This window comes from Halichoerus grypus, chromosome 10 (assembly GCF_964656455.1).
Source record: "Halichoerus grypus chromosome 10, mHalGry1.hap1.1, whole genome shotgun sequence".
In the NCBI taxonomy this organism is placed as follows: domain Eukaryota; kingdom Metazoa; phylum Chordata; class Mammalia; order Carnivora; family Phocidae; genus Halichoerus; species Halichoerus grypus.
Window position 1 is genome coordinate 98,791,867 of NC_135721.1, and position 21,496 is coordinate 98,813,362.

A 21,496-nucleotide genomic window follows, 5' to 3' on the forward strand; every position below is an offset into this window, starting at 1 on the left:
TTGGATTCATAAAATGTCTTGGTTTCATAGAAATATTAACAAGCGACTCTACGTAAGTCATGTGAGCAACAGCATGGGAGATACCATGGACTCAGGGCTGAAGAAATCAGAATTAGGCTATTGTGTGATTTGTAAGCATTGGAAAGAGATCTCTGATATAGTAGTCTATTTGCATTATTAGGGGAAAAATACAGGACACTTTTGAAGATCATGGTTATGAACCTGGAATCCTGAGTTAAATTCCAATTCTGTCATTTATTTGCTGTGTGGTCTTTAAAATTTTATTTACTTAATATTTCTAAGTCTCATTTTCCTCACTCATAAAATGGGAATGATTACAGTAACTACTGCATGGGATTATTGTATTAATTAAATGAGGTCATCCAAGTGAGGCACTGACACAAAGGAAGCACTCAATATCTCCACACGTGGCCCATTGGATGGGCCAAAGAGAAGTTTGCTTTTATTTGTAATGGAGCAGTATCCTCCATGATTTTTGATCTTCAACAGTAGCCCTGTTGAATTATGTAGAAGTACAAAATGCAGTGTAGAACAGAGTTTGAATAAATCAATCTCTCTCTGTCACACACACACACACACACACACACACACCTATAACCTCTGCTATGTGCACTGTCAGTGTTTCACATTTCCCTTGGCTCTATGCTGCTGGGTAAACCAACTGCTCTAAGAGATTCACAGGTAAGGTACTGGTGAAGGGGGCAACTTAAATCCCATCCCTGCTGTAGCCCGCTCATGGAATCTCTTTAATTACACCTTTAATAAATCTACTAATACATTCCAGAGTATACATTTATCCCCGCACTCTAAGGAAAACCATTTTCTGACTGTACTTATAAAGTAGGGAATATGAATTTTCTTTCTCCTTTGCCTCCTGAACAGAACGTGACTATTTGGGGGGCTCATTCACTGCTGGCAAATGGCCATTTCCTGCCTCTAGACAGAAAGGCTTAAAAGAACTTACAAAAAAAGCAGTCAAAATCCTCTGTAGACATCCAATAACTTATAAAGAAAAGAATGTTTTGATGAGTTAGTGCAAATGAATCGGGAACATATGGATCCTATTTCCCTTGAGTTTAAATTTGTAAAGAGAAAAACTTCTTAAAAAAAAATGAACTTTGTAGATGTCACTGAACCCAGGGGAAAAACATATGAGATGATTACTCAACTTAATACATTCCTAAGTTGCCCTGTGCTTAGCTGAAGCACAGTCAGGTCATTTGTAGCTCAATTTGGACTGTCAAACACATAGCTCATCATGCTCTAATTGTTTTCAGAGTAAAATTCCGGACAGCAGAAGATGTTAAGGTGGTTAGTATTTTCAACAATAAATTTTAGCATAGTGGTACGAATTCCTTGAAGAAAGTTAATTTTGTTAGTGGCAAGAGATTTTGGAAACATTGTGGATGACACATATCTGCATATCCAGGAGACAATCTACAAGTGGGTGGTGTAAACAGGCTCCCATGAAGGAAAACAGGATACCAATCAGAAAATCATCTCTTGCAGCCATGCTAAATGGTGCCCTCATGCCCAGGGAGAACTAATTTGCTTCATGTGACAGAGTACTTTATTCTCAAAAGGTTTTTCAAGAACGAATATAATTCCACAAGATCCAAAAGATTAACCTGTTGGCTTTCTTTTACAATCTGACTACAATAATTACTCAAATAATGATTCAGTTGTATATGCTGATGACTTTTACTAATTTATTAAATATATCTCATGCATGGATGCATCTGAGCACATATCCAGAGACAATGATTACAGGACATTGGAAATATATTAAAATGCTTTCTAAAAGAGAAAAACAGGCCCCTACTATGTACAGGGTATCACAGAAGACTGATGAGCAACTCCCATGGATATTTCATGTGAGCTGAGGTTACATGTTATATGCAGACATCATCTAACTCATTATTTACCCATATCAAAGGGGATTATAGAGGTGAAGAAACAAATGCTTATCAGTAGGAAGGCTTTGGTGACCACCCTAGAAACTTCTAGACAAGGACAGCCCGTCAAGGCTCCTATTCCTTTGTTGGATGGCTGGTTATTGGTTGAAAGGGGTATTTACTCTTAGGGTTCTCACTCGGTACGTCGTTTCCCACACTGAAGAGAATAAGTATGAGCTTGAACCTTAGTATGATCTAGCTGGAAAAGATCCTTGAAAGTAACTGATCTAATCATCCTAAACCACCAGCTGGAGAAATTTTAAAATATAGGCTATTGTCCTCTCTGATATTCCAATGCAGTAGATTTAAGGTATGGTTCAGTTGTCTGATTCAGTCATTTCCCAGGTGATTTTTCTCCTTATTTTACAGATGAGGAACAATCCCAGAATGGTTGTAACATCTCCTACAATCTCCTTAATTCCCAGGCTAGTGCCTTACCCACAAGTTCGGCAATGCCTTAGGGGAACTTCTCAGTCCAATAACAGCAAAAAAACAGCCAGACGAAGGGAAGATCTGCTGGTTAGAGACAGCCAATGTTTATGTTGCAAAATAAATGTAGTTGAGTTATTCTTATGCCTCGAAAGTCAGCTCATAAAGAAAATTTTAAAAGGGCAAAATTATTCTTTAAACTTCTTTAAAAAGGCCCTATGTTGAAAACTGAGGCATCTCTTAAGTCCCAGCAAAGCCCATTTTTTCCTCCAGATTTAATAGAGATTGCAGGAGTTTGTTTGTTTTTTTTTAAGTTATCTCTGAGCAAAAGATGAAGTATTTGTCTAATATTTAGGACCACTGTCAGAGAAGTAACAAGGAAAAAAGTTGTAATGTACTAGCATCACAACAATGTAGAAAGAAGTTAAGAAACATGAGAATTTAGACCAAGTGGGGGAAAAAAGTGAACTCATATGTCTTATCTCACACAAAGGTTGATTGCGACACTGAAAATAAATTGCATCATTTCAAATTTCTCTCCTTATCTGTATCTTTTCAAGAGGGCACATAATAGAAGCTCCATGTACAGATAGCACCTCCCCACCACTGAACATCACTAGCCCAGGTGCCCATCGGGTCACATGCTAGGTGGTTGTACCTTTGCTGCATAGCCAAGTCTAAGGTCAATAGTTCAGGATCCACCTGGATCTCCCACTTCCTTGCCTAAGACATTCAGATGTGAACACTTCATTCTGACCAGGTTCTAGTCACTTGGACTCACCACAGGTTTAGGGAAATATAAATCCTCCAAGTCCTTCTATTCCTGCTTCATATAAAGGAACAGTCTCTTCACTAATTGTGGAAGCTGCCTGGCATGGCATGAAGACACGAAAGCTTACTTCTCTCAACCTCTTGTCAAGTTCCCATATGATGGGACTTCAAAGGAGTTCATGAATAGAAATGAGTAGAATGTGATCTGATTGAGAGAGGCATGTTACAAGTCTTTCTGTCAGTGGGCTCACACTCCAGCTCCTCCAATTCAGCTTTTACCCATAATTAAACTGATGTTTTATGTCCAAACTCCTATGAGGCTTTTTCTAGTATGTTTTCTGTTGAAGAGCCAAGAGATTGGGTAAATGATAGCTTTGCCAGACCTACTCATGTTTCTTACCATAGGAAGTAGGAGGGTCATTATCAAAGGAGGTCTGGTTTCCATAGAGGACACCTCCATGCCCAAATGCATTGGGAGAATCAGGGAAAAGGCTACTACACTCTGGCCACAGCTTCCATCGAAAACAGAGGCCTGGCTGAGAACATTGTCTCTTACAGGCAAATCATTTAATTCCACTAGAATGAGAAAATGCCTTTTTGTTCTTCCCTAAGTTGAGCTAGATGGCAGTGGCAAGACTACTGATTTTCCATTCAATCACAGCAGCACTTGTGCCCTACTCAATTAAAGTGGAGGATAAGACAAAGGCTATTTTGCTTTCAGCTATAGAATATCCTTCAGTAGACCTCTCAGTGTCATTTTTATCCCTGTGTCAGATGTGGACCAACCACATGCTCAGAGGTTTATTTTCTATTTATAAAAATGTCACATCATTTGGATAATCAGCAGATTTAATTTCATAAGAAATTTTAAAGGTTGGCTATTTTGAAACCACCATATAATCCAAATGATTTACAGAAAAGCAACATGGGGGCCCTCCTCCATCCAACGATACACCCGTATGGAAGTTGGGGATCATCTTAAAGACATCAAGGCAGCATATGCAAATGCTGCTTGAGCTCTGGTATGTCACCTGAAGGGCCTAGAACAAAGCTTTCTATTGGTCTGATTGTGCTCTGATGACCTGGGCAAAGGCATAACTGGCTGCATCAGTGGGGATGCTCCAGAAGATAATACCGACGGTGGTGAATTCTAGAGCTGGAAGAGCCATGGCCTATGGAGTGAATTGCAAGGTTATACAAGACAGTGAAAGAAGCTGATTACAGCCCAAATTTTCTGACTTTTAACCCAATGTTCTAATCTTCACATTAAGCTTTTTCTTTGGGATAATAATAGGCAGTGGTGAACTATACCCTGCCTCTTCCCACCCAGCTTCCAGGCACCATAATTCCCATTTTGGATGTGTAGAAGAGGATCTGGACTACTATTACATTGTGGCCTCACTGATCCTGTAGGCTTGGAAGCTGTCCCATAGTCTCACAGACTTCTAAGCTATCCTTTGCAAAGGGATCCATTCTCTTTTAAACAACTATTCTGTGCTACTTATTCTTGGCTTTTATTCAGTACTGGCTCGATTATGTGTCAGTACTTATTTCCTACCTTCAGGTTAGACTGAAGAAATAGTAGGATATAGCAGTTAGTTAGTTAGTAAGTAAATAACTAAATAGGCAAAATTTTGATTTGCCCCTGCATGAAAATATATTGAAAGGCTGAATTTTTAAAAGAGCTATTACTCACTTTCCTATTAAGAACAGTGACTCCACATTATTTTTTCTAACCCAACATATTTGAAGGAACTGGAATACTTCCATCAAAAGCAGTGATTCAACATAGGGTTCTCTGAAAGAGAACTACTTAAAACATGTAGTTTGGGCAGGGAAACACCCTCCAAATGATTCTCAACCCTCTCTTTCCTCTAGTTGAGAATCATTAGCTTGAGTTGTTAAAACTAAAAATGGGAGGTCATTCTGTTTTGCTAAAATATAATATTTTGCCTTAGTTTTGATTCTTCACTCAAGCCAGCAGACAGGCTTTATGACTTTGCCAACTGCCCAGCAATCAGTGACATCTTCAGCAATATATCCTCCTAAAGCAGAGCGTCCCTCCTCCACAAGATTGCAGGGAACATGGCCACTGGTGGCTCCTGTGCCCCAAATCTCTCCAGATCACTACCAAAGTAGCCTTACTTTTCCTTGCCCAACTCCAGCTTGCAAAAATGTCCCAGAGAAAGACTATAATCAGCCTACTTCGGGTTCCATGCCCACAAATGTACTTCAAAAGGCTAAGTTTGGGTAAGATATCCAATTTTGGAGTAATCACCGCTGACCACAGAAACGGAATTATAAGAACAAGAAAATGTCCAATTAGTTGACCTTAGGAATTTCCTTTTCCTTGAACTTCAACACCACATATATAAAATTTAAGATCAAAATACCTACCTTGAAGAAAGTTTTGTGAAGATATAATAGGATGTGTTACAGAAATAGGTAATAGTGTGTGTCCCAAACACAGCCCATGGGACACATCAGGAGCCAGAAAAATACTGCCTTTCCTTCTCTCTGTAGCTATTTCACATGCTTACTCTACATCTCCTAGAATTCTTTCTAGAGTCCCAGATCTAACAGCAGTACACATATGAATTTTCCACACCTATTTAAACAATACCCCCACCAAGACAGAGTATATTTATCTGAAAGTAATGGGACCATAATGGACACTGTGCTGGGCTAAGGATGGCTGGCAGAGGAGGACATATGTCAATTATGTGTCAGTACAGAAGTCAACAAGCCACCCTGAACTACATGGGACTGTAGGTTGGTGTCACTAGGGCACCCTGGGACCTTGATTATCCAGACATCCCCTGCTGGAAGAAAAAAATCATTAGACTTTACAGAGATCTCTACACAAAGTGAGACTAGGGAAAATGTACTTGGGCAACATTACCTCAATGCCTAAAAGTCTTTGATGAAAACCCTCTGTACCCCAAGCCTACTGGTTAACTGGAAGTGGGCTCACTAACTAAAGCAGCAAAATGTACATTGTATCATATATTTTGCTTTTTATTGCTGTGAATGGGGTTATGAAGGCAATAGCAAGGGTCTCTAATTTCAGGCTCTAAGAACTGGGGCAGGCGTGTTGTAGATGCTAAAGCACTGTAGGGATGGAGAGGTAAGTGGATTTGTCCACCTGGCAAGCTCTAATGTGGGGTGATCTATTGTGACACCAAGCTCTTGCACACTCACACTGTGAAAGGCAGACGCTTCCTGGGGGCATGACTTTCACTCTAACAAGGCAGACTGGGATTCATACGATACGGAGATAAAACTCACTTCTGACTACTGATGTAACTGCTTGGGGCAAATCTCAACATAGACCATCTGCGAATGGGAAAGTAGTGTGTGTGTGTGTGTGTGTGTGTGTGTGTGTGTGTTGTGTGTGTGTGTATGAAAGAGATGGAGGGGAAAAAGGGTGGGGAAGAAAGAAGGAGGGCAAGAAAGGAAGGAGGAAAGCAGGAATATAAATTGATGGGATGGAAAGAGAAAACAAACTGCAAGTCATCGGGGTTTTGAAGAGCGAAAGGAGCATGGCATATGTGCAAAGTCTGGGAATAATTTTCTTTAATTATGTCACAGCCAATGAGCATCATGGTTTCCACCTGAAGATCATGCTTGGGCTAGTCAAAGGATACATTTTTATAGCAGCATATTAGGATGATGATTATTATTACCATAGCCACATTCTTACACAGAACCTGAATATTTTAAGATGGAATTTATTTTTCCAAACACACATATTTTAACATTTTTTTACATCAACAACTAAGACCAGCATACATACCTAAATAATGTTCTAGAGACATAAAAAGACATTCCCCAGGGAAAACACTGAGCACTTCATTTGCTGCTTTCAGATCTCTCTGGATGTTAACCACACCCCCGTGTTGTGTAGAACTGAAGGATGGTGCATTATGTGCATTGCATTTCTGTAAAGAATCGACCACAAGAATTGAAACTTGGGGTGAGGGATGTAATTTTCTCATTAGAAATGGAAGCATCATTTCATGTTTTATTTAAGTCCCCCTTTGAAGAAAGATCCTAAGGTGTTCTGTGTCGGTGACATAAGGCAGGCCCCACACTGGGGTTTTTTTGGTGGTCCATAATGTGATTCTGAAATAAAAGTGACAATTTTTAACACTGCATATGTTCAAAGACCTCTGCCAAGAAGGGGAAAAAATAGTCTTGGCACCAGAACTATAGTGTGACGGTTCTTTTGTGATCTGTGATGAGAAAACAAGTGGCCATGTCCCTGATCTTGTCACATTAGCACGAGAATAGCATATGAACCTTTCCAGAGGCGGAATGTGAACTTCTTCAAGGGATTCCCAATTCTGTTTTCTGGGGTAGACGAATTGGTTTACCTTTTTCACTACTTTGTGGCTGTTTGTCGGAATGTTGGAAGGCAGGGGAAGGCGGCAGTATAGCTGCTTCTACTCAGTAGAAACCAATATCTTGGGATGCCTAGGTGGCTCAGTTGGTTAAGCGACTGCCTTCAGCTCAGGTCATGATCCTGGAGTCCCAGGATCAAGCCCCGTACCGGGCTCCCTGCTCGGCGGGGAGCCTACTTCTCCCTCTGACCCTCCCCCCTCTCATGTGCGCTCTCTCTCTCTCTCTCTCTCTCTCAAATAAATAAATAAATAAAATCTTAAAAAAAAAAAAAAGAAACCAGTATCTTTACTTCTAAAGGTCACCAAATATGTGCCGAAAACTAATTTTTTTCTGGGTTTTTTTTTTTTTTTAATGACACAGTGTTTGCTTATTTATTTTTAAAATTGTTTCATTTGACTATAGTTGGCACACTACATGACATTAGTTTCAGGTGTACAACATAGTGATTCAGCTTTTCTTTATGTTACACTGTGCTCACCACGAGTGTGGCTACCATCTGCCACCATAAGATGCTATTACAATATCACTGACTGTATTTACTATGTTTGCTTTTGGTTCTTGTGACTTGTTCATTCCATAACTGGAAGCCTGCACCTCCCACTCCCCTTCACCCATCTTGCCTATTCCCTTACCCCCTTCCCTCTGGCAAACATCAGTTTGTTCTCTGTATTTATAGGTCTGATTCTGCTTTTTATTTATTTATTCATTTTTTTTGTTTCTTAGCTTCCACATATAGTGAAATCGTATGGTATCTGTCTTTCTCAGTCTGACTTATTTCACTTAGCATAAACTCTAGGTCCATCATATTGTCACAAATGGCAAGATCTCATCCTTTTTTTGGCTGTGTAATATATTCATATATATATATATATATATATATATATGAGATATATCCTATATAATATAATATATATATTATATCCTATATAATATATATCCTATATATAATATCTATATATCTATATATTTCATATCTTCTTTATCCATTTATCTATTGATGGACACTTGGGTCTCTTCCATACCTTGGCTATTGTAAATAATGCTACAGTAGACATAGAGATGCATATACCTTTTCAAATTAGTGTTTTTGTTTTCTTTGTATAAATACCCTGTAGTAGAATTATTGGATCATATGGTATTCTATTTTTATTTTTTTGAGGACTCTCCATGTTGTCTTCCACAGTGGCTACACCAATTTATACTCCTACCAACAGTGCACAAGGGTTCCCTTTCTTTTCTACATCCTTGCCAACAGTTTTTCCTGTGTTTTTGATTTTAGCCATTCTGACAGGTGTGAGGTGATATCTCATTGTGGTTTTGATTTGTATTTCCCTGATGATTAGTGATGTTGAGCATTTTTTCACGTTTTTGGCCATTTGTATGTCTTCTTTGGAAAAATATCTATTGAGGTCCTCTGCCCATTTTTAATCGGATTATTTGTGGGGGTTTTTTGGTGATGAGTTGTGTAAGTTCTTTATATATTTTGTATATTAACCCCTTATCAGATATATCATTTGCAAATATCTTCTCCTTATCAGTAGATTGCCTTTTTGTTTTGTTGGTCATTTCCTTCACTATGTGAAAGCTTTTTATTTTGATATAGTCTCAATAGTTTATTTTGTTTTTGTTTCCTTTGCCTTAGGAGACAAATCTAGAAAAATGTTGCTATAGCCAACATCAAAGAAATTACTGCTGTGTTCTCTTCTAGGGATTTTATGGTTTCAGGTCTCACTTTAGATCTTTAACCCATTTTGAGTTCATTTTTGTGTCTGGTGTTAGAAAGTGATCCAGTTTCATTCTTTTGCCTCTAGCTGTCCAGTTTTCCCAGCACTGTTTATTTGAAAGACAGTCTTTTCCCCATTGTATAGTCTTTTCTCCTTTGTCATAGATTAACTGACCATATAAGCATGGGCTTATTTCTGGACTCTGTTCTGCTCCATTGATCTATGTGTCTATTTTTGTGTCAGTACCATACTATTTTGATTACTACAGCTTTGTAAGATATCTTGAAATCTGGAATTGTGATACCTCCAGCTTTGTTCTTCTTTCTCAAATTGCTTAGCTTAAGACAAGTTTTGTTCTCTGGCTACTATCTGTTGACCTTGACGTCTAGAGCTCACAGGGTAAGGTCTGGGACCATGGCTTGCAACGAGTTGTAGAGTAGGATATCTGCCTCGATGGACCACTGCCACATACACACAGCATCTCATGACGCCCTGACACACCTGTAGGCACAATACTTAAAATGATAAACAGCAGCACCGCAGGTATCAAGTTTCCCTCGGAAGGCACAGCATTAACAATTCAAATGACAAGTAGATGATATTTAATATTTTGAATAACAATCTGTGCTAAATGCACAGTTAAAAAATATTGTATGTTAGGCAGAGGCCCAAACTCTGCATGCAATGAGAAAAAATTTTCACCTCCCTCCTACAGAGAAGAAAACTGATTTTGGTTTTGAAAATGCAGAGCTAGGGTTCTTCCCTGCCAATGACATCTAAGTCACATCAGGGGCCCACTCAGGGCCTTCAAAGATGAACCAAAGAATCCTCCATTGAATTGTTCCCACCCCAGAACAAAAGGGTCTGCTTGTGGAGGAGGGGGCTGTCAGCATGGGGAGGGAGATGAGGAATTTCCCATGGAGTGGTTGAATGGTAAAGATTTCCGGGCAATACCATCTTCAAAGGTCTGCAGAGATACAGCTGGGGCCTGGTCTTAGGTGAACCACGGCCTCCCCCTGTAGGTCTACACATGTCACAGTTTTAATTAGAGCCTCTCAGAATGCTATGCTTCTGCCCATCTCTGCGCTGCTTTATAACTGTTGGGGATAAGGGGTGTTCAGGTTTCTGCCATGCTCCAACTGATTAGTACTTTAGTGTTTCCACATTTAAAAGTACCCAGAAAATTCACCGATCTTCCATCTTGGAATCTTCATCTTAGATGCCTTACCCCCGAAGATGACTTCTTGGAAGACTTAACACAGGTGCTCTGTGCTGCAGGATGCTTGCTCCTTTGGGGCATTTGAAATCACTGAACCTGACCTCCATAATGGGGAAATATCTCATATAATATCAGGACATTTGTAGCTTTTAGAGGGGAAAGATATCCTGTTCTTCTTCTGCTTTTTATGGAAAAATTACAAATATGTACATTGCCCCAGAGACCAATAGTCAGATGCCATATGAGTCTCTGGGGTGGGACAATAGAATAGGCACTGTAAAAACATTTCTTAGGCTAACTTCCAGATATGAAAGGGGTGCCTCAGAGCTGCAGAGTGGGAAAATCACTATTTCACAAGGAATGATATTTTTAGACTGCATGAAAAATGAGGAATGCATGAAACTGCAGATGATAACATGGAGCAACTACCCCAAGTTGAGAATCTGGGCTGCATTTCCGCTGCTCATTTCCATAACGATCCCTTATTTTGCTTGCTTGTCCCTGTAATAAAGTTTCTACTTGAGAAAAATGGGTACTTATGGAAAGGTTATCATGCCACATGCTGTCATTTGTTTTATAGTGAAGTCTGATATTCTTTTCTTTTGATTTTCTGAACTCAGAATTTCTTAATTCTCAATTTTACCAAAAATGCCAGTGGGGTAATCTTCATCCCTTGCCTACCTCACACTTGATCCCTGGGTCTCTCTGCCACATGCCTTATCTCTTCAGTCATGATTTCCATTTCTTTGTATTTCGGTTTTGTAAGATAATTCAACTCTCTGGTTTTCTGAGAACAATAATTCAAGTCTTAGCAGGGAATATTCTTTTTTGTTTTGCAATTTTTCAATAAGAAGTCATTATGTTTCTTAGTCCTGGTAAGTCATTTTTCTGCCCCAATTACAGCCTCTTGAGGATTCTCCTTTTTTCATTAAAACACTGCTCTATCTCTTCCTCTAGAGCTGCTGCAGTCAGAGCCAACTGTACTCTTTGTTCAGCTGGGCTCCCTCAGGTCCCTGAGTCCCACTAAATATGTGGTGATAGCAGCATCCTCACAGTTCATACTTTGGGTAAATGAAACAAGTCAATGGTGGATGACAGAACATATTTTCCCTAGTCATGTCTATTGGGCCCAAATGCGCCAGAGAAGCCTCTCTGAATGTGAAAATGTCCAGCCACACAGACTGGGGTGATTTGTGTAATTAAATAGAATCAAATCAACTATTATTGAAAAAAAAAAAAAGTGTCCTTTCCTGATGGTTTAGAAATCAGAGGGAAAATAAATCGTGAAATGTGAGGGCTCACTAATCACATGACAACATCAATTATCAAAGATCAAAAATCATGAAGTTTGAATTGCATATTTATCTGACTGAGAGAAGTATGGCCACTGATAGAAGGCACATTTACATGGATTCCCTATTTTTTAAAAGGAAAATTTTAGGGGACATAAACAGCTGAAAGATCCAGAAGATGCAACTTTGCCCACCAACCTCAACCCTGGCTTTGCCTTAAGCAGGGTTCAATGACTCATGAGTGGGTCCCAGTCATCATGGGGCCATATTAAGCAGGTAAATGGGTAGTGAAGATAATGTGAAAAAAAAAAAATCAATGAAACAGAGATATGAGAGAGATTGAGAGAGAATGTAAATGAACTCCCTTGCTTCTTATTGGATTTATAGTTTGCAATTCTGGTCACTCATGAGATCCTGATCTAGTTCTAGCTCTTGAATTTCAAGACTTTTTTTTTTTTTATATAGTTCACTTATACAATATATCTTCCTTATATAATTTAGCTTGAGTGTTTTTCTATTTCTTGCAGCTAATCTCAAACAAGACCCAAACCCAAGTTAAAGTTATGATAATCTGATCAATTTTACCATGTCCTTCTATCTGACTTCTTTTCTGAGCTTTAGGCTCAAGTAACCAGCTTTCTATTGGAAACCTTCATTGTATATCTAAGATCATCTCAAGTTTAACTATCTGCAATGCAATTATCGTTTTCTTTCTGTTTATCATCTAAACATGTTCCTCTACCAAGTTTCTCAGTAAATGCACCAATATTTACTCAGGGGCTCAGGTCAAAACTTGACTCTCCCATTTTTCCCATATACCACATCTGATTTATAGCTATGATAGACATTACTACTGTTCATTGATATCCAGTTGCCTCTCTTCTGAACATATGAGAGAACTGCATTTCCTTGTCTCCTGGGTGCCTTGCTCTGGACAGTGAAATGACAGAGAAAAAAGTTATATGCATCATTCCTTTGTAGAAGCATTTAAGAACTATTACTTAATTGTCTATCTTTTCCTATCATGTGATAGATGGTATTTCACATGGTAGAGTGTCTGTCAGCCTGGGTTCCTGACTAAGCCAGAGCCCTTTGCTGACTCAAGACATATAAATAGTGTGAGCAAAAAATAAACCTTTGTTGTTTTATGGCACTAAGATTTGTAAGTTGTTTGTAACTGCAGCATGAGCTAGCCTATTCTGAGATAATCCCCAAGTCCTGCTGGCTCTATTGTCAAAAAAAAATTTCCAAACCTGATGCTGTTACCTCCTTTTCTACCATTGCTGTATTTCAAAGAATCCTCATCTCTTGCCTGGATTTACTACAGGATCCTCTTCATCAGTCTTCCTTTTCCTATTCTGAGGTCTCTCAAGTCCCTTCTCCAAGCAGCAGCCAGCCTTTTGTCATTTTAAAGGTGAATCTCATCATGCCACTCCCTGCCCCAAACTCTCAACAACTTGCCACTAGACTTAGAATAAAAATCCAAGTTTCTCCATGAACCACAACACTCTATGATCTGACCCCTACCTATTTGTCTAAATTTGTTTCCTGCCATTCTTTTGTCTCTAATCCAACTGCATTGTCTCTCTTACCATTAATTGCAAACAGTAAACTCATTTTCCCATCAGGGTTGTTCTCTTGCTGTTCCCTCTATGTGGAATGTTCTACTTCAAGACATTTTTGTAGTTGGCTTACCCCTTCCCATCATACAAATCTTTGCCCCAAGATTACATCTTCAGAGCCCTTTCTAAATCATCTAAAACCACATCCTCCAATAATTCACTATCAAGTTACCCTGTTTTACTTTGCCTTTGAACTATCTTATCTCTTTATTTGTTGATGTCTCTTTTCCTAGACTATGAATATCATAAGAAGAGGATTTTGTTTTTCAGCATTCTATCCCTCATATCTAGAAAAGTTTCTGGTGCTTAGTGAGATATTTATCAAATATTTGTCATATGAGTGAATTAATGAATAACTTAAACAATGAGAATGTCAAAATTATACTCCAGTGAAGAGACAACTGACTGAGAAGTAATACTCTTTCATAAGTGCCTAACCTACTTTGCTTGTCTTTTAACAGAGCAAAAAGTAAATCAAAATATTGCAAGATAATAAATTTGTATAGCTTTTATCTATTCCCTACCACTTACAATTCATTTATTAAGTAAAACCTGACTTGTTCAAATTAACTTGTTTAAATTAACCAATGCATGTTGAAACAAGAAGCCTTTTAAAAAAGAATTAGCACATGACATGTTTAAAGTCACAATGGCAATAACAGTTGTGTTCCTCAATCCAAAATACCTAAATTTTTATACAACAGACCGAAGAAATGAGCAAGAAAAAGATATGAAAGCAAAAGAACAGACTCAAAGTCAGAATAAGCTAACAAGGAAATCAGGGCACCAACCATTAAGTGGGAAACACGAAGTTAACACATTTCTATGGAAAATAAACTTCTGAATAGTTTAACTAGAGAAAATCCATCAGTAGGATTTGTCAATGAGCTGTAAATACAACCAACATGTTTGCTCTTCATAATCATCTCTATGATGATTTTTGGGTGGATGTGTGTACTTCCCTCACATGCCAACATGACACATGTAAATCTATCAGTAGGGAATACCCTTGGATTATTATGTTGGTGGAAATAATGGGTTTACACCAATATACTAGCTCCATTATCAACTTTCATTCATGAAACACTCTCTGTTTTTGCTAAGCAGATGGTCCAGGTGAGGAGATTTTACTGTAACCAAGAGATACACTAAAAATGCCATGGTCAAAGGGACTAAAACTTCTCTCCCTGGCCTCAGGATCCCTCCAAAGATGAATGGCTTTTGGAGTCGGAGGACAGAGTCAGACTCTTGGCTCTGTGACTCTGAAGTCCTGAGGATGTCATTTAACCTTTTGATTCTAGATGAGAATAAGGATAACGATACCTAGACATTTCATGAGATTGTTGTGAAAATAATATGTGTCAAAGACATGTTTTGTAAACTGGCTATTTTAACTATTTTTTTTTTTAAAATTGTTTTTTTTTTTTTTTTTTGAGGTTATTGCGGTCATCCTCTAAATTGAAGTTATATATCTTTCATAGTAAGAGGAGGAGAAAGAACAAGCACTGAAATGGATGTGTTTGGCCATGTGGTCTTTACTCCTACTGGAGATTAATAATTTCTGTATCTACTTAAGAAATGTTGAAATTATAACAATTAGCAGAAAATGACACTGCTATTTCTTTAAACACACGAAGGCACCAAGAGCTACTCCCATATTATAGCAAACTCCCATAGTCTGTTTCCATAACCAAACATTGCCTAATATTCATTGTCCTACCCAAGAAGAAAGCTAAATTCATGGTATATCATAAATGGACCAATATTCTTTATAGCACTCACATGAATATCTGAGGGGAATAACAAAATCGGAAGAAAAATACACAAGGCTGTGCATTGTATGAAACCTATTTGTTGTTACAATAGGTTAGTTGCCAAAACTCTGAAATCTAACCTCCACAGTGTCTTATTGTGTTGCTTTGTTAGCTTGAGTAATTCTCCTGTTCATCACTAAACATATCCTAAAGATTTTATTAAATAAGCAGAATAGGAGGCATGGTGAAAAGTCTGAGAGAAGCATTTAGTTTCATAAAAAATCCTGATCATGAGGATTTAGCTATCAATTATCCAGGCCTACTCTAATCTCACACTCAGAAGTTACTTTATGGAAATGATTAATTATAAATAAAGAGACCTCAGGACACCAAAAAATTACCGTACACCATGTCAACAAAGATAACGCTTTAAGGAAAATAGCATAGGACAATCCCTTAATCTTAATGAAATCCATCCTATTCTCTCTTTTACACACAAAACTCATACTATCCAAAGATGTAAAAATGAGATCATGGCTAAGTGAATCTTATCACTCTGCCTACCTTCACCACCAAAACCAATCAACATAATCCCTTCAGTCAATTCATTACAGGAAAATATTCAATCACCCGTATAACCCCAATGAAGCATGGTCAGCAAGCTTCAGCTCAATGATTATGTTTACTTGATATTTATGGATATATTTTGGTTTTTTTTGAAATTGCAGATCAAATGATGCCATCTTAAATGTTTGCTAATTATGTTGTTCCTCCTACCTCGTGATGATTCTTGGCCAGCCATTCCTTAATGGTGCTGAGGGCAATGACAGAAGCAGGCTCATTTGGGAAACCTACGTGAAGAGCAGAATAAAACAAATTAACAAAGAAAGATGAAGGCAAGAGAGAATTCAATCATGGTATGACACTAATTTTTTCTCATTTAAACAGTATTCAATTCAACCAATTACTACTGAGCAAGGCCGGCCTTAGTAAGGTATACAAGGATGTGAAGCCTATGATCATACATACAAGGCATTAAGGGGGCCAGTCGTATATCAGTCTAGTGCCAACAAGCAATGAAGGATTTAACTGTCTCTTCAATTCTACAACAGAATCAATTAAAAATGTATTTACATTTGCTTAATAGTTTTCAAAGCACTTTCATATAATATTCTCATAAATGGTACTCAGATTAAGGTTTATTACCCTCAATTTACAAACCAAGTTAAATATGGCCTCAGAATACATGCGTTGACCCAGGGTCATAAGGCCAGGAGTACTCCATCAATGAATTGACACAAGACAGGGCAAGCAACTTGTAGAATAGCCATACAACTAATAGGTATTATCAGAATTCAAAGAAGGTAATGCCTGCTCCATTTAGGGCCATTGGAAATTATGTTTGAGATTAGACTACATGAACTGACCTGGTTTTGCACTACAGATTTAATTTTTGAAGGACAGGAAGAATGACATTTATACTACGTCCTAGTGAGCAGAGGTACACATAATCATAATTCCCAAAACTCATCCAGAATAACCCCTTAGCTTATGTAAACCAAACATATTCCTAAACTTGCAAAATCATCAGACATTCTGCCAACAAAGATGAATGTATATGAAGGAATAACCTTACAAATTATGTATTTATGGGGCAGAAAGAAGAAGAGATGGGAGTGACTATTCCTTTGAAACTACTCTAAGTTCACCACTGGCTTCCTAATCACCAAATTCCATATAGGTAATCACTCTTTCAATCAGTCTTCATCTTTTCTGTATTAGATGTGTTTGACTAATTTTCCATGTTTCATTATCCTGGATTTTCTTTTTTAATTATTTTTTTACTATTTTAAAGTATACAATGTAGTGGTTTTTGATATGTCCACAAAGTTGTGCAACCAATACCACTAACTACAGAGTATTTTCATCATCTCCCCAAAGACTCTGCACCCATTAACAGTCACTCCCCAGTCTCCCTCTACCCCAGTGCCTGACAACTATGAATCTACTTTTTGTCCCTACAGATTTGCAAATTCTCCTCCTGGAATTTTCAACATTGCCTTCTTCTATGTTTCCTCCTACCTATTTGACCTCCCCTGGCTCCCTTTTCTAAGAGCATCCATTAAATGTATGCCATTCCCAAACTCCAAACTCAGCCTTCTTCTTCCTGTATACTCTGTGTGAGCCAGGTGCAGCATCATCCACTGACATGCCTTCTAATCAGGGGGTCCTGCGACATTGTGCTGTACAGATGCAGAGAGAGGTATTACTGAAATGAGGACATCTGGGATTTTAAAGGCCCAGTTTTATTGGAAGGCAAATACATATTCCAATAGTTCATACAAAAGGTTTAAATCTCATTAGACTTTCAGAGAAAATGTGTGAGAGAGGAGGAGCAAGAGAGAGGAGATGTTTGTCCCCACTTCCAAGAATAAATGTTGCTTTTTTGATTAGGTTTCTACATACTTCATAAGAGAATGCATTAGGAAAGGGGACAAAATAAAGCAGGGCCAAGCTGCACTTGACCACAGGGAAAATGTGCACAACTTCCCAAACCTTGTAAATTCATCTGTGACATTTGGGATTATGGATTTGTTTTGTACTATTTCATCCCATTTATTTTTTCCTTAAATGAAGGCTTCAAAATTTAAAACCCCTAAAATAAACCTGTTAATTAGCTAATTCATTAAGCAAATTATTACTGAACCAGAAAAGAAAAGATACCTAGACATGTTTAATGAGTCCCTGTCCTCTAAAGCCCAAAGTCAGAGGGAGGATATCTAAAAGAGGCAAGTATGACAAGTGCATCGGGGCTGTGGGGACACAGATGAGGGGAACTAAGCAAGAAAGAGGAGGCCTTTTAGGAAACCATAGAATGTTTTGGAAAGAACAACAAAACAGGAGTTGAGGAGACACTGTCTTCAGAAGTAAGCTGTGAGCAACTAGGAATTAGTGGAATTAGTGGAAGAAGAGGAAGTGGAGGGAAATTTTCCTATGGACTGCAAAGAAAAAGGAGGCCAGGATGGGCATTTGTGGTTAGGGGTTAACAGCAGGGGGCTTTTCCAGTCCACCTTTTCCTGGAGTTTAACATCTACATTTGTCATCACCTGGATACCTCCCCTTGATGCACTCCAGAACTAGAAATGTAATGTGTATTCTTCCACAAAATGAACTTCTTCCCAATTTTCTGGCTTCTGCCTATGGCTTTATCGCTCTCCTAGTCACTTAAGTATTTGATTGCTTTCCTGGCTGGTAACTGAGTCCCCTGAAATATTGTTCCTTCCCTTCCCTTCTTTGCCCACTGATCTCATTCAAAGCCCACTCAGCCCTCACCCTGACAACTGTAGTTGACTCATAATTGTGCTCCTTTGGTCTTCTCCCTTTCTCCAATCTGTCCATCACACCACTTCCAAGTGACCTTTCCTAAGGTATAGTTACCACAACTTTATACAAAACAACAGCAGCTTTGCTGATGCTCCAGTTCCTACAGAGGAAACGTGAGCACCTTAGCCTGGCATGAGACACCACAAGGGGCCTTCCTTAGACTTGTATCTTAGCTTTCCCTTTTTATCCTCCTCCCATGGAATTCTTCTCCAACTTCTTGATATGTTTAAGATGTACTTAAATCATAAGATTATAGGGCTATATAAAGCTAATAAATACTGTAATCATGCCCATTTGTGATGGCCATCAGCATTAACCTTTAGAAGATATAATTCCCCACAGAGAAATTATACAAGTTCTTATAGAACCATGGCAATTACGGTCAGTTGTCAATTATTTGTGACCTCCAGGTCACTTTCCCACATTTATCAAAACCTCTGGCACTGAGTAATGGTTTTCATTTCCACAACAAGCCTTGCCATAATGACAAGTGATTTCAGTGTCCAATAAGATGATCCACCCAACACGTGGCCTGCCAGTTCCTCGACCTTGTCATTTTTTTTTTTTATTATTAACACATAATGTATTATTTGTTTCAGGGGTACAGGTCTGTGATTCATCAGTCTTACACAATTCACAGTGCTCACCATAGCACATACCCTCCCCCAATGTCCATCACCCAGCCACCCCATCCCTCCCACCCCCCTCCACTCCAGCAACCCTCAGTTTGTTTCCTGAGATTAAGAGTCTCTTATGGTTTGTCTCCCTCTCTGGTTTCATCTTGTTCCATTTTTTCCTCTCTTCCTCTGTGATCCTCTGCCTTGTTTCCCAAACTCCACATATCAGTGAGATCATACAATAATTGTCTTTCTCTGATTGACTTATTTCGCTTAGCATAATACCCTCTAGTTCCATCCATGTTGTTGCAAATGGCAAGATTTCATTTTTTTGATGGCTGCATAATATTCCATTGTGTGTATATATATATATATATATATATATATATATATATATATATACCACAACTTCTTTATCCATTTATCTGTTGATGGACATCTTGGCTCTTTCCATAGTTTGGCTATTGTGGACATGGCTGCTATAAACGTTGGGGTGCACATGCCCCTTCGGATCACTACATTTGTATCTTTGGGGTAAATACCCAGTAGTGCAATTGCTGGGTCATAGGGTAGCTCTATTTTCAACTTTTGGAGGAACCTCCATACTGTTTTCCAGAGTGGCTGCACCAGCTTGCATTCCCACCAACAGTGTAACAGGGTTCCCCTTTCTCTGCATCCTCGCCAACATCTGTCGTTTCCTGACTTGCTAATTTTAGCCATTCTGACTGGTGTGAGGTGGTATCTCATTGTGGTTTTGATTTGTATTTCCCTGATGCTGAATGATGTCGAGCACTTTTTCATGTGTCTGTTGGCCATTTGGATGTCTCCTTTGCAGAAATGTCTGTTCATGTCTTCTGCCCATTTCTTGGTTGGATTATTTGTTCTTTGGGTGTTGAGTTTGATAAGTTCTTTATAGATTTTGGATACTAGCCCTTTATCTGATATGTCATTTGCAAATACCTTCTCCCATTCTGTCAGTTGTCTTTTGGTTTTGTTGACTGTTTCCTTTGCCGTGCAAAAGCTTTTTATCTTGATGAAGCCCCAATAGTTCATTTTTGCCCTTGCTTCCCCTCCCTTGGGCAATATGTCTAGGAAGAAGTTGCTGTCCTGAGGTCGAAGAGGTTGCTGCCTGTGTTCTCCTCAAGGATTTTGATGGATTCCTGTCTCACATTTAGGTCTTTCATCCATTTTGAGTCTATTTTTGTGTGTGGTGTAAGGAAATGGTCCCGTTTCATTCTTCTGCATGTGGTGTCCAATTTTCCCAACACCATTTGTTGAAGAGACTGTCCTTTTTCCATTGGACATTCTTTCCTGCTTTGTTTAAGATTAGTTGACCATAGAGTTGAGGGTCCATTTCTGGGCTCTCTGCTCTGTTTCATTGATTTATGTGTCTGTTTTTGTGCTAGTACCATACTCTCTTGATGATCATGGCTTTGTAATAGAGCTTGAAGTCCGGAATTGTGATGCCACCAGCTTTGCTTTTCTTTTTCAAGCTTCCTCTGGCTATCCAGGGTCTTTTCTGGTTCCATACAAATTTTAGGGTTATTTGTTCCATTTCTGTGAAAAAAGTTGATGGTATTTTGATAGGGATTGCATTAAATGTGTAGATTGCTCTAGGTAGCATAGACATTTTCACAATATTTGTTCTTCCAATCCATGAGCATGGAACGTTTTTCCATTTCTTTGTGTCTTCCCCAATTTCTTTCATGAGTATTCTATAATTTTCTGAATACAGATTCTTTACCTCTTTGGTTAGATTTATTCATAAGTTTCTTATAGTTTTGGGTGCAATTGTAAATGGGATCAACTCCTTAATCTCTCTTTCTTCTGTCTTGTTGCTGGTGTAGAAATGCAACTGATTTCTGTGCATTGATTTTATATCCTGCCACTTTACTGAATTCCTATATGAGTTCTAGCAGTTTTGGGGTGGAGTCTTTTGGTTTTTCCACATAAAGTATCTGTCATCTGCAAAGAGTGAGAGTTTGACTTCTTTGCTGATTCAGATGCCTTTTATTTCTTTTTGTTGTCTGATTGCTGAGGCTAGGACTTCCAGTACTATGTTGAATAGCAGTTGTGACAGTGGACATCCCTGCCATGTTCCTGACCTTAGAGGAAAAGCTCTCAGTTTTTCCTCATTGAGAATATTTGCTGTGGGTTTTTCATAGATGGCTTTTATGATATTGAGGTATGTACCCTCTATCCCTACACTGCGAAGAGTTTTAATCAGGAAAGGATGCTGCATCTATTGAGAGTATCATATGGTTCTTGTTCTTTCTTTTATTAATTAATTGACTTATATAATTG

At 38.5% G+C, this 21,496-nt stretch overlaps 1 protein-coding gene and 1 long non-coding RNA gene across 5 annotated transcripts in view; one reads left to right on the forward strand and one right to left on the reverse strand.

The window, feature by feature from the left end:
* Positions 1-21,496, reverse strand: part of MACROD2 (mono-ADP ribosylhydrolase 2) — a 1,992,468-nt gene that overhangs the window by 508,694 nt on the left and 1,462,278 nt on the right. For all 3 annotated transcript variants that reach the window (XM_078056907.1, XM_078056906.1, XM_078056905.1), the window contains exon 8: positions 15,969-16,042. In XM_078056907.1, the coding sequence (XP_077913033.1) occupies positions 15,969-16,042 (74 nt within the window). The remainder of the gene's footprint in view (positions 1-15,968; positions 16,043-21,496) is intronic.
* The window catches only part of LOC144379253 (uncharacterized), a 196,008-nt gene that overhangs the window by 108,393 nt on the left and 66,119 nt on the right, over positions 1-21,496 (forward strand). The gene's annotated exons all lie outside the window — the stretch shown is intronic.